This window comes from Prinia subflava, chromosome 8 (genome assembly GCF_021018805.1).
Source record: "Prinia subflava isolate CZ2003 ecotype Zambia chromosome 8, Cam_Psub_1.2, whole genome shotgun sequence".
Taxonomy (NCBI): Eukaryota; Metazoa; Chordata; class Aves; order Passeriformes; family Cisticolidae; genus Prinia; species Prinia subflava.
This window is the reverse complement of record NC_086254.1, coordinates 27,860,118-27,872,878: the sequence shown is the minus strand read 5'-3', so window position 1 is coordinate 27,872,878 and position 12,761 is coordinate 27,860,118. Positions and strand designations below refer to the sequence as shown.

Below are 12,761 nucleotides of genomic sequence, written 5' to 3'. Positions count from 1 at the left end.
AGACATATGAGCATATGTCTGTCCAGCTGCCATGCTGACTGACTCTTCCTCACGTACTTGAGAAACGTTCAGAGAGGTTTGAGGAGCTGGTGTCCTGTATTTCAATGTATTCCTTTGTCTTTTCCCTTTGGAATTATTCTTCTTGAATGGTGATTTCTAATTTTATTTTTTTTATCCTTCCTTTATACTCTCTCTTGTCTATGCACTGCTTTGATCTGAATCCAGAGCCGTGGTGGTCTAAATTTCCTCTTGAAATGGAAGCAGCCCTTGTGAGTCAAATGGGGGTTATTTGTATTTCAGAGAATCTGGATGGCATCTTGGGATGACTTTGTACCTGGTTCAAATACCAGGAGGATGGATAAATTCATGTGTATGTAAAACTGTCCCTCAGCTCATTCTAAATTTAGAACTTGGAAACCTGGGATTTGGCTTTTAAATGCTGTGGCATTGTCAACAAGCCCACTGAGAGACACTGGGGGTGTTTCTCTGTGTCTCAAGGTGATGCAGCTACTCCAAACACAGGAATGAAAGATAAACATTATATTTCCTATTTTAATAAGAAATGTTTCCATCTAAAAAGATTTTAAATGATTCTGCTGCCAAGCTCTGGCAGCTCCTGAACGAGGTTCAGTTTGTTCCAGAGCTGTCCAAGTATGGTTTTGCCTGATAATTAAGGAAGTTTGGGGGAGGCAGTTCAGAAGGCTGTTAACAACAAGAAATAAAACCATCTCTGATAGTGTCCCTTAGAAAATCATTTCAGAGCAGCTTTCAGGAAGCTATTTCAGCAAAGGAGCGCAGCTGGCTCCGTGGGTGTTGGGGGTAGGTGTGAGTTTCCCGTGGGACACGCTGGAGAAAACAGGCTCTGTGAAATGGGGGTGCTGCAGTTCCAGTGCTGCTGCCTTCCCTCTCACCCTGGTGGCAAACGGAGGCAGCCAGGTGCTGCAGCAGTTCAGAAATGTGGTTTTTTTGGCCTTCAGGGTGCTCCTGGATGCTCCTGGCTGTGTTTCCCTCCAGGCTGGAGGTTGGAGAGGCAGTGATAGCCTGGTCAGGGCCGAGGCAGGGCTGGCACACACATCCCCCTGCCCACAGCAGGGCTGGCTCACTGCTGGGGCTGATTAACATCTCCCAACCCACATTCTGCTTCTGGGAGCATTTCAGTGTGTTTAGATTTCAAATGCATCGCAGAAAGCTTTTGGGAAACAGCTGTTCCCTCAACCTCCTTAAAACTGCCTCTTTCCTCCTGATTTTTGTGTGCTGTTCTAATTCATGGTTTTGCTTCTCTCCAACTGCATTCTCACAAACGAAGCTGGCAAACCACGAGAGACATCCTGGAGTTGTTTTTGTGCTCTCCCAGCAAGCTCTGAGCAACGGGAGGTCAATTAAGGGATTTTCTGGAATGCTCTTTTTCTTGTGCCCCGTCACACAGGTGTCCCCCGAGGGCATCCAGCCAGGGATGGAGCAGCTCTGCTTTGCACCACCTCTCGTTGGTGCTGCCCTCGTGCTCCAGGCAGGTGCTGCTTCAGGAGGGTGGCTCTGAACACCGAGACATTCCCTGACCCCAGTGTGCAGTCAGCATCCACTTTACATCTCTGAGATGGATGGATCATGAGTTTGAGGCATTGTGGCGCTTTTAGAACCCAAATGGGCTCAGTTTTGCCAATCTGCTCTTCACTGATTTATAACTCTTTAATTTTTTTTTCTTTTTTTGCTCAGAGCTGGAGTGTGATTGTGGGCAAAAAGCTGTGAGTGCTGGTTAGGACCTCCTGTTCCTCCACCTGCCCACCTCCAGCCACACCTGTTCTGCTTTTTCAGGCTGAACTCACAAGCAAGTTCAGCTTCTGCAGCGAAGTTAAGCCAGAGCCAAGTCTCTGGAAGCTGACAAAAGAGAGATTCTAGAAGGAAGGCAGCCTGTTCCTTGCTTTGCCAAATGCACTCTGATGGCTCTGAGGAGCAGAGAGGACACTGAGGGGTCTGTCTGCAGCAGTGAGGCAGAAGGTTTGGGAGGGCTCCATCTGTGAGCTGGAGAGGGAAGCCCTGGGCACTGAGGCAGATCCTGGGTGCCCTGGGGAGCAGCTTTGGTTCAGTGCTAATGGGGCAGCCCCAGGCCGAGGAACAGGAATTCACTGAGGGGTTTCTTGGTTGTTGTGGAGGTTTCTTTCTGTTTGTTTGTTTGTGGGGGTTTGATTTGTTTTTTGAGAAAGATGATTGCTTCTTTCCCCAACCAAAGCAGAGAGTGGCTTGTGAGGGCCAGAATAGCCCAGCCACTTGGAGGCCTGGGGAAAATCCATGAGCCTCACAACAGGCAAACTTGGGGGGAAAAACAATCTTTGCAGAAAAGCTGTGACTTGGTGACTTTCTGAGCTGTGTGACTGAAGGGTGAAGCCCAGGAGAAGACTAAACTCCCAGCAATTAGGGAGTTTTCCCCTTTCTCTTTGGAATTCTGGCTGCTTTTGCCCCGGTGCCACGCTGTGTGTCCGTGCCCTCCTCCATCTCCTGCACATGCCATCTGCTGTGGTGATTATGTCAGGAGCTTGGCAGCTGGCTGCTCCCTTAATTGTCCACATTTCTCAACACGTGCTTCCTGCAGCAGATTGCAGTGAGGGCTCTGCAGGCTGCTTTGGGGTGTCTGTGGTGGACAGAGGGTCCCCACACAAGGTGCAGAGTGGGGACTGTGCACTGGTTCTCTGGCTGGAAGGCAGATCCCTGTCCCTGTGACTCGAGTCTGGCCCTGGATGTGCTTTTCAATGTCTGTTTTATATCTGCAGGACTGCCTGGCTTGGCTCCTGTGTTGGCTGTGGAGACAGGCCCTCTCTCCAGAGGGTAATTTGGAGCAGGGGCTTGGATGAGCTGCTCTGAATCTGTTTTTCCTTTTGACTCCACGAGGAGCTGACACAAAGGAGCTGCCGTGTGAGGTTTTGCATGTTGGGAAGTGTGAATACCCCGAGCTCTGACTGCTGCTGTTCTGGGAGCCGTGGCTTTCCTCCTGGGACTGTGTAGGACCCTGGCACGAGCAGTGTGAAATAGTTTATGGATGGGTGTTAAAACCTTTAATAAAGGGTGGGCATTGTGTGTATCCAGCCTTCATCCCTCTCTGTAGGGATACAGATTCTCTGCCTTCACATTTTTTAATCTATTCTTCAGAATAAAACTTCCAACCCCTTGCCTTGTTTCGTGGTCAGAAGGGGTTGTTGATTCTGCATCAAAGTGACCTGAGAGGACTTCAGGGGCAGCCAGCACCTGGCACTCATCCATGAAGGGTTGCAGCTGTTCAGCCAGTCCTGAGCTTGTCTTTTACCTGCAGGAGGGCTTTGCCATGTCCTGCAAGGTCAAAATGCCAAAGCTCTTCTGAGTGTTCCTGTAAACACTGTGCTTTTCTCAAGTGTGAGGAAAGTGTGGTCATTTTTAAATGAGCACCTGGCTGCACACCAAAGCCCTGCATTCCTTGTGTGGCATTTCACTCTGTAACCCCCTCAGCTGGTTTAGAGTATTTACCTAGCAAAGACAAGGGAGCAAAACAAAAAGCCTGGCGAGGTAAAGTTGATAAGAAATTGGAGGGGAGGTGTTTGCAAGAAGCTGCAGTCAGCACTGTGAGGTCAGCTCGGCTGGGTGGGCTGACCTGGGGCTGCCAGGAGATGCAGAAGCATCAGATGTGAAGAGTGTGGAAGGAAATCAGGCAGAAGTAGTACAGGGCCTTGTCAGATGTGTTAAAAGCTAGGAACAGAGGAAGATCTGTTGGGCTTTGAAACTCACTTTGGGGTTATAAAGTTCATATTTTTCAGTTTTTTGTGTTGATTCCCATGCTGGGAAGAGCCTGGCAGGACACTTAGTGCTGCCTTGTTTACCTTGCTCATCTAGATTTACAGGGTTCATCTCCAAAACCCAAAACTTGAGGGTTCTTTTCTGGGTGAAGAAACCACTAGCAAAACGTTCTTGGATCTGCAGCCTGTGTCCAATCTGTGCCACAGGATGGTGAAATGGATTTGTTGCCTCAGGGCTGCCTCAGGAATGGTTCTCACCTCAGTAGCCAGCCTGGGAAATATGTTTACATTAGATAATAGGAGGAAATTCCTCCCTGTGAGGCTGGGGAGGCCCTGGCACAGGGTGCCAGAGAAGCTGTGGCTGCCCCATCCCTGGAAGTGTTCAAGGCCAGGCTGGACAGGGCTTGAAGCAACCTGGGATAGTGGAAAGTTCTTTAAGGTCCCTTCCAAACCAAACCACTCCATGATTCTATGAAGGAATATCAAGCCAATGTGCTTTGATCTGTGTTGGAATTTTGGGGGAGTGGAGATCTCAGAAACTAAGTTTTCCATTGAATTAACACGACCTCCATCTGACAGCACGTCCGACACTCAGAGTAAACAGAGATCTCTTTGCAACTCTTCCCTTCAGGACAGCGAACTCCTGACGTTCAACATCTCCCGGCACCAGTCCTGGTGGAGTGAAAATGGCCCTGGCTGTGTGAGGAAGGAGGCTTCCATGTCTGGCCTCAAGGGGCTGGATAACCACTCCTACATCTCGGTCATTGGCTGTGCCCTGGAGTACCGCTACATCGAGGTCATGCACAGCTCCTTCCAGATCCTCATCGCGGTGAGTGCCCCTCAGGGGATGCTCTTTGGGTTTGGTTTTGTCCTGCCACAGAGATTAGCCTGTATTTTCCACGGCTTTTTGGTATTGCCTGATTGCAAAAGCCTCTGTAAATGTGTTTTGTTTGATTGTTCTCCTGTTCTCTCTTACAAAAAAAAACACTGCTTGTGTTGGAAAGGGTATCAGCCACCTGATGCCTGAAGTAGTGATTCTGTGCCATCATGCAGTCACAAAGGGTTCTGAATCCCTGTTGGGCTGTGGAAATTCATGTCCTGACAAGGACAGAGACTCTTCTGGAGGAAGGTAAAAAGAAAAAGTTTTGACAGGACAAGAGGAAATGGCATCAAATTGCAACAGGGAGATTTAGTTTGGACACTGTGGACAATTTCTGCACAGAAAGGGTTGTAAAGCACTGGAACAACTGAGGGAAGTGGTGGAACCACCACACCTGGAAGCGTTCAAAAATGTGTGGATATAGCACTTGAGGACACGGTTTAGTGATGAATGTGGTGGTGATGCTGGGTTGATGATTAACTTCATCTTAAAAGGCTTCTTCCAACGTTAATTCCATGTTTCTGTAAAGGATTGCTCTTACTCCCCATGACTCAGTGATGGGTGCTGGAGCACATACCTGCATATTTGTTGTGAAGAATCTCCAGAAAATGAAATCAACTTTTAGGAGGCAGTAAGCAGCATTATTTCCTTCTGCTGATTCCCAAGATATATTCACTAGATGTTTTCATCCACTCTTTCCTCATCACAGTTCTCCTCAGGCTTTTGAAAGTACTCTGCAAAAATGCAGTGTCCTGAACGCTCACTGTTAATTGTTTCTCACTTTTCTGTGAAATTAACTGAAACAAAAAGTCCATTGTGCCACTCACTTCTGTGGTGCTCTTGCATTTTGTAGCCCACATCTCTAATCTGCTTTGGGTTGTTACTTTGGGGTTAATGGCTTCAGTTACAAACATGAACTGGGGAACCATTCACATTTTGGCTTTCAGTTTTGGCTTAAAAAAGAAAGGCAACTTGCCCTGTTTAAATGCTGAAGGATAACAAATAGAGATTTTTCAAGTTTCTGGAGTGCCACGTATTTTTCTGCACATTTTTGGTACAGCTTTCTACAGTCCTGATCCTGCATTTCCTATTAGCTGGGATGGTCTGTGTGACCCAGTGAACTGCAGGGGAAGGCTCAGGCCCCTTTCTTGCCATGTCAAGAGAAGAGGCAGAGGCAGAAGCTCCTGTTTCCTGGGTTGGATGGGCTCCCTGGCACGTGTGCTGGCTGTTAATATTCCATCAGCTCTCCTTCAGGGCAATGATCTGCATGAATCTGTCTGTGAGCTGCTTCTGTGCCTGTGTGGGAGAAAGGCAAACCTGTGTGTCCAGGAGGAAACCTGGTGTCTTTTAGAGAGGGCTTTTAGGTGCAATGGGATTGGTGCAGTACCTGAGTTTGGTGAAACAAGGGCAGACCTTGCAGTCATAATATCCCTTTTTAAATAACAGAGGTTTCTCACTCTTAGCATCCCTCCTGAACTCCTGAGCTGGCACAGCCCCTGTGCCCTGGGCTAGAGGTTGAGCCAACAAATGATCCTGAGTTTGTTTGGAGTAGATCTTGGTTTTTTGGCAGCTTACTGACTTAGGCACGTGGCCCTGGGCTAAGTGATCATCCTGATATTTAGAACTCTGTCTCTGGCATGGCTTTTCCTTTGCTTCTTCCCAAAGGCACATGACAATATTCTCTGTGCATCTGCAGAACACCACTAAGGACCAGATAGGGAGACAGGAGGGAAATATAAGACAAAATAGGATTTAGGGAAATACTTTCTCTCTCTTTCTCCCTGAGATTTAAGGTGCAATAAATTTTTGAGTCCTAAACCCTGGAAATGGGGTTGGGAATACTTGTAGGCAAGAAATCCATATGGGCTGAGCTGTGCAGTGAACTAAATTTCTGCTTGTCCTGTAGTAAAAGCAGAGTATTGAAGCCCCCAGGTCTGTAGCTGCTGCTGGCTCTGAAATGCTCATGTAATTTTGTCATGTAGTGGGAGGATTGGAGCTTTCCCCCTCTTCTTAGAGGTCAGGCAAAAAGCAAGTCTTCTTTCTCCCTCAAACCTTGCCTGGAAGCAGTCAGCCAGTTCTGTCCCTTTTTTCTCTCTGAGGGTCAAACTCTTTGATCCCTGCCAGTATCTTTTTCTGTTCTCTTTATCTCACTTTGAGGCAGGTTTTATTACGGGCAGCTGTCCCCAGAGTGCTGGCAGGTACAGTGCTGCAGACAGGCAGGGACACAGATCAATAGCACAAAAACACAACCAGCAACTTGAAGGCTCAGGGGATGCAGCAAGAGACATGACCTAGTTCCCTCCTTGTGTGAGACCAGAATAGTCAGTTCCCTGTTAGGAAGGGCAAGGGACAGGCAAAATTGTGCTTTCAGTAGTTTGGTTTTGCTTTGTCTGGTGGTTTTTAGAGGTTGTGGGGTGAGGGGGTGTGTTCTGCGTGGTTTGGTTTTCACCCCAGATACAGCACTGTGAAATCCTCGGCGTATGAATATGCAGTGCCCAACTGTGGGCACTTTATTTTTATTTTTATTTTTCTGGAAGTTCCAATTCCTTGAGACTACTGAGGGACTGTACTGCAGTGTTGTGTACTTGGGGCAAGGCTCTCAGAATTCAGTCTTGCATGCCAAAGGAGAAGGAAAGCAATCCTGGACCCATATGGTGAGCACAGTGTTGGCTGTCAGCTTGACTCCTGCTGATTATATCATCCTGCTCCTGGGCATACATTTGAGGATGCATAAGGTCTCAGTCTGCTTTTGCTCAGAGCTTGTCTGTACTCCTTGAAGGCAGAAGCAATTCCTTTAGTCTGGAATGCAATCAGACTTGGGCACATTAGTCACCACACATGATACAAGTTGCTGTAGGGCCCGGTATGAAAATCTTTCTCAATGCTTTAGCACAAAACACATGGGAGGTAAAAGCTCATCGTGGCAACATCTAGGAGGTTGTCCTGGTGCAGAGATGAACTGTAAAGATAATCCTACCAACCCAGGTAGGAAATGCAGCAGCAACTACTTTGTCAAGATAAGAATCTGCTTTGCTTTTGCCTTGGCAAGGATTCATCTTGCACTGTCCCCAGCTCGCCAGCCAGCAGGGAGAGGAGAGATTCCCAGCTCTGAAATACCTGGCATAGCTCTGGGCTCTCCATATGGTACTTCTGGGAGTGGGGAGGGTTGGGCTTTTCCTGAGGCTCCTCTGAATGGGGTAGAAATTGGAAATGTCTTCCCAGCCGCCAGGACTCGCTGCCTGCCTGTCTGTTGTTTTCACTCAGACTGACAGGTTGGAAGGTTCCCAGGGAGGCAGCAAGGCAAGCCTGACAGCAGATGTTATGTGAGAAACAGGGTACAAGAGATGCCGTGCTCTCTTGGCAGAAGGTAGATTTTCAGTGGTTGTAATTGCATCCAGAGAGTAAAGAAGGTCAAGGAATTAAAGGATTTTGATTGCCTCTCTTTGGCTATCTGGTCACAATAGCTCTTTCACAAGCTGGATTTTTGCTTTCTCATAGCAGACTTCCCTTCATTTCCCCCTCTTGCACTGATGTCAGTGTGCACCTTTCATTAGCTCTGATCAGAAGTGAAACCTAGAATGCGTCTCCCTGAAAAAAGAGACTCTGCACCTTTTCTCTGTGGTGGAAAAAGCAGTGGCAAGTTTGTCTGTTGAGAGAAGGGTTGGAGAATCTTCACTAGGACAGGGGTAGACTAAAGCTAAGGTCTTACACAAGTAAAATCTCCTAAAATTTGCCTTCCCATCCTTTGTGTATTTTGCACACTTGCAGGGACAGCTGGTCCCTTTCTCCAGGTTTTTCTCTAATTTACTCTTTCTGGCTCCTTCATTCAACGCTGCTGTTTTATGAACAGTTTTCAACTCTCTGTTAAAAGTTAACTTCAGAGGACTGAGGGGCAGGGGGATGCTCAGACATGTGCTCCCCTCATTCCCTTGGGGCACACTTGTCTCTCCCTGCCTTTCCCACTCTGAGTGCCTGCAGAGTGCCTGGGGCAGCCCAGCTCCATCCTCTCTTGTGGGGCAGCCTGCGTTCCCGGGCTGACAGAACACACCTGCCCTCAACATGTGTTCCTAATAAAAAGCTTAATCGGATCCTTCTGCAGCTTGGGGAAAGCTGCTACTGCACATGCAGAGCAAGCAGAGGAACAGCAGCAGAGGCTAAAGCCCTAGAACATTCTTTGGGGAATTAGAGCAGTGGCTTAGTGTCATTTTACATCGCTGACGTTTTCCCTCCTCTTCCACCTGCCCGATGGAATTTGTAAAGATCCAAGAATTATTGGTATTTCCCTGGGATGCAGAGCTTAAACCCCTCCTTTGTACTGAAATCAGCAGGAGCAAGGGTGAAATTATTCCAAGTTGACTTCTGTGAAGCTTCCTGTTCTGTGTTAATTGCTGATAAACTGGGTGATGTTTGGGGGCTCGACACATCATCATCAAAGATGCCATCAGAAGGGAATTTCGGGTGTTTCTTGGAGTCTGCTCATTCCACACTCCAGCAGACTCTTCCAGGGGAAAGACTGGATAATAGGAGCAGCATTTCTCCTCCTTAGCTGTATTTAATTCATAATTTATTCCAAAAGTGAGACATGGGGATTCCCGTGAGTTCAGTTAATCCTTGAGATTATTTAATTTGAGGTTATTTAATTACAGTCGAATCCTTTAGAATATTTAATTACAGTTTAGGTCAGCACACAAAAAATGGAATTCATATTTACATTGCACATCTCTTTCCCCCTTGCCACTCTCCTGTTCTGGCCATATCACAAGACAAAGCTTATTTGAATAAAAAGTTCCATTAATTAAACAAGTTGTTTTTTTTTTTTAATTGCTGAAATGCATCTAACGAAGGAATGGACTATAAAGTCAATAAAAAGTAAATTTAAACACTAAGCAGATGATTTTGAAACAAAGCCAGAAGATGGAAGGAATAAAAAAAGAAAACCCTCCACTCCAATGGAGCTGGAATTAGAGATTTAGGGAAGTTCACTTAATTCACTAGTTTTTGATTGGTTGGTTTGTTTTTCTGAATGCAAAGAAGTCACCTTAGTCATAAAGTGAAAAATGTATGGGGTGAGCAGAATGATGGTTGAGGGTTATGGGGCATTAATTTCTGTGCAAACCAAACTTGCCAAGCCAGTCACATTGCTTGATGCTTCTGAACCGTGAAAAATGTCCAGAGCTTTATCAGGTTTGCTGTGACAGTACAGCTGATAATCACTCCCAACTCTGCTCATAAACTGGGCAGGTAAATCATTTTCATTGGTAATTCTATCAGGAGTTTCCTGGCACAGGTACCACATAAGATTTGTGTCTACATGTTGTAGAGCATAATAACAGTGAGTGGATTTAGGGCTGCCACTTTGCATGGCTGTTAACCCAGTGTTCACACCCTGAGAGGTGATGGGAAATCTGGGGAGGGAGGAACCCATCCTCGAGTTCCCTTGGAATCAGGGTATGTGCTCAGGATGCTCTTTCCTACCTGGATGTTTGTGTGTGTGTGAATTGTGGGACTCAGAGGCTGGATCTTGCAACTATAAAAATGTTTGAGCAAGTACAGAGGATGTGTGTGAGCACACTCTGTGTATGTTACTTGGGTTCAGATGCCTTTATGCTGGAGATCAGGGTGTGCAGAAGGGTGGTTGGACATCTCTTGGAGTGCCGGGACGTGCAGGAAGCCCTCTCGTTTTCCCAAAAGCATCTGAGGGTCGGATCCCGCAGCCCAGGGACGGGCGGTGGCTCCGGGGAGCGGCCTCGGGGCTTCAGCACCACGGCCAGAGCCCGGGCCGGGAGCGTCCTTGGAAAAGCTGCCCCAGACCATGGAGCTCCCCCAGCACTGCCAAGCCCACCACTGAACCTGTCCCCAAGTGCCACATCTACTTGTCTTTTAAATCCCTCCGGGGGGGGGTGACTCCACCACTGCCCTGGGCAGCCGGTGCCAGGGCTGGATAACTCTTTAAATAATGAAATATTCTGCAATATGCAATCTAAACCTCCCCTGGCAGAGCTGGAGGCCATTTCCTGTTGTCTGCTTGTTTCTTGGGAGAAGACAGCGATCCTTACCTGGGTACAGCCTCCTTCCAGGGAGTCACGGGGAGCACTAAGGTCCTTCCTCAGCCTCCTTTTCTCCTGAGCCCCCTCAGCCATTCCTCAAACTTGTGCTCCAGACCCCTCCCCAGCTTTGTTGCCCCCAAACTGCCCCAAACTTCAGGAAAAAATCCCAACAAAACCACAATTCCCAGGCTTATATTGTATTACAGTACAAGCAAGGGGAAAGAGGAAAAATCTCTGATACTTTGGTTTTGATTTGTCAGCCTTAAACAGTAATAGTTCTGTTCTGAGACAATGCTGAAAGGCAGGAGGTGCAGTTGGATTGGCAATTGCATGTGGCCAGAGAATTCCTGTTTCCCTGGAGCTCACAGGAGCTTAGCCTGAAGCAGCCTTGGTTCCAGAACTGCCCAGCAGAGGAATGAGGGAGTCCCCAGAGCCACCCTTCCTCCCTGAGGTTCTGGGATGTGCTCCCGTAAGGCTCACCCAAGAGGAAAGGAGCAAGCTGCCTTCTCTTTCAGATGATTATAGAAAAATCTTCCAGGAAAAGCAGGGTTTAGTGATGCCACAAAAACATTCCATTTCCTCCCAACAAGGCGTGTTTTGTCAGGGAGAGCTGGAGAAACCACAAATGTTGTATCGCTCCCCAGCAGAAATCTCATTATCTTGCCTTTTGTTTTCGGGTGTGATGTATTTTTCTGTCATATTAAAAATGAATGGACTCTACTTTTCAAGCCTTCCCATGCATCATTCTGTCTGCACTTGGAGTGAGTCACTGTGTGCTACAGGCTGACTCTTGTTCCCAGGAATTGAGTTCACAGTGGAAAACAATTATGCCTCACAATAACTTTACTAACGTGGTTACTGTCAACCAAGATCTCGCTAAGTGGGGTGTTCTGTAAAGATGTAAAATGAAGGATGGAGAGGATATTTGATTAACACAAAGAAGGCAATACAAAATCAGACCCTGCTGCCTCTGGAATGTTTAACTCCCGTAGTACCAGGAGTTTGTTTATCTGTTTAGGCTGAGGAACACCTTGATAGAGAGCCTGAAGGAGGCAGCTCTGATGCTTCAGAGCTCCTAGAAAATACCCAGTTACTAAAGATTTTGGTGTCATTTCTGCCAGTACAGCACCATCCTTATGATTAACTTTCTATCTCATCAGCATAAAAACTACTCACCTCTAATTGGTAATTTACCCCGTGTGACAGGAATGCTGAGCTGATGAGTTCTTGTCATTGAAACTCTGAGTCTCCTGTAGATTGTTCTGTTCCACAAGGCTCCCTCCTGTAGCTCCATCACTTCTCACAGAGAGTTAACTTAGCACAATTTCAACAAAGCCAACCCATATCCTTGCCAATCATCCAAACAACTGAAGGTGCTACTCTGAAGGTGAGGATGGGTCTTGCAAGTTTTCTTCCTGGAGCTTTGGGTGTGCTCCATCAGTGCCTTCCCTGACACCCACACCTGCCCCCTGCCTACAGCAAACACGACTTGGCTCCACAGTTACAGAAATGCTGCCAAGCTGAGTGTAAATAGTGCCTGTTGAAGTTGTGCCCAGTGGGTTCTGACCAGGCTCACACTGGCTGATGCTAAAATGATTTATTCTCTCTCTTTTCCAGCTGGTGGGCTTTGTGTATGCCTGTTACGTGGTTAGTGTTTTTACAGAAGAAGAAGACAGCTGTAAGTATTTATCAACAGATCCCTTGGCAAAGGTTTTAGTAAATTTTATTTCTCTCTCAGATGTTTGTCTGTCAGGACTGAGCTGCCACCAGACTTCTTTCCTTCTCTGCCTCTGTGTGTTGTGGTACTATCCACCCTTCAAGGATCAGCTATTTTTACTGTGAGGGTTTTTTTTCCCCATGTCACTCTGTGTTAGATGCTTTAATTCTGCTACACTTAAGGCACAAAAAGAGCTTGGTTTTGGCTTCTCAGCTGGACTTAGCTTTAGAGAAACTGGGCAGCTGCTTCTGTTCTCAAGCTCATGTAGCCTGAGAATAATGGTTCTGAAATATTACTGCTGTGATTAAAAGCACCTACAACAAAGCTTTCAGCCCAGGGCTCAAGTGGGAGACCTGCTG

The 12,761-nt window shown here is 47.1% G+C and overlaps 1 protein-coding gene across 1 annotated transcript in view; it reads left to right on the top strand.

Moving 5' to 3' along the window:
* NKAIN4 (sodium/potassium transporting ATPase interacting 4) overlaps window positions 1-12,761 on the top strand; it is a 49,413-nt gene that overhangs the window by 28,639 nt on the left and 8,013 nt on the right. Inside the window, exons 4-5 of the mRNA XM_063404321.1 lie at window positions 4,390-4,587; window positions 12,303-12,363. Coding sequence (XP_063260391.1) covers window positions 4,390-4,587; window positions 12,303-12,363 — 259 coding nt within the window. The remainder of the gene's footprint in view (window positions 1-4,389; window positions 4,588-12,302; window positions 12,364-12,761) is intronic.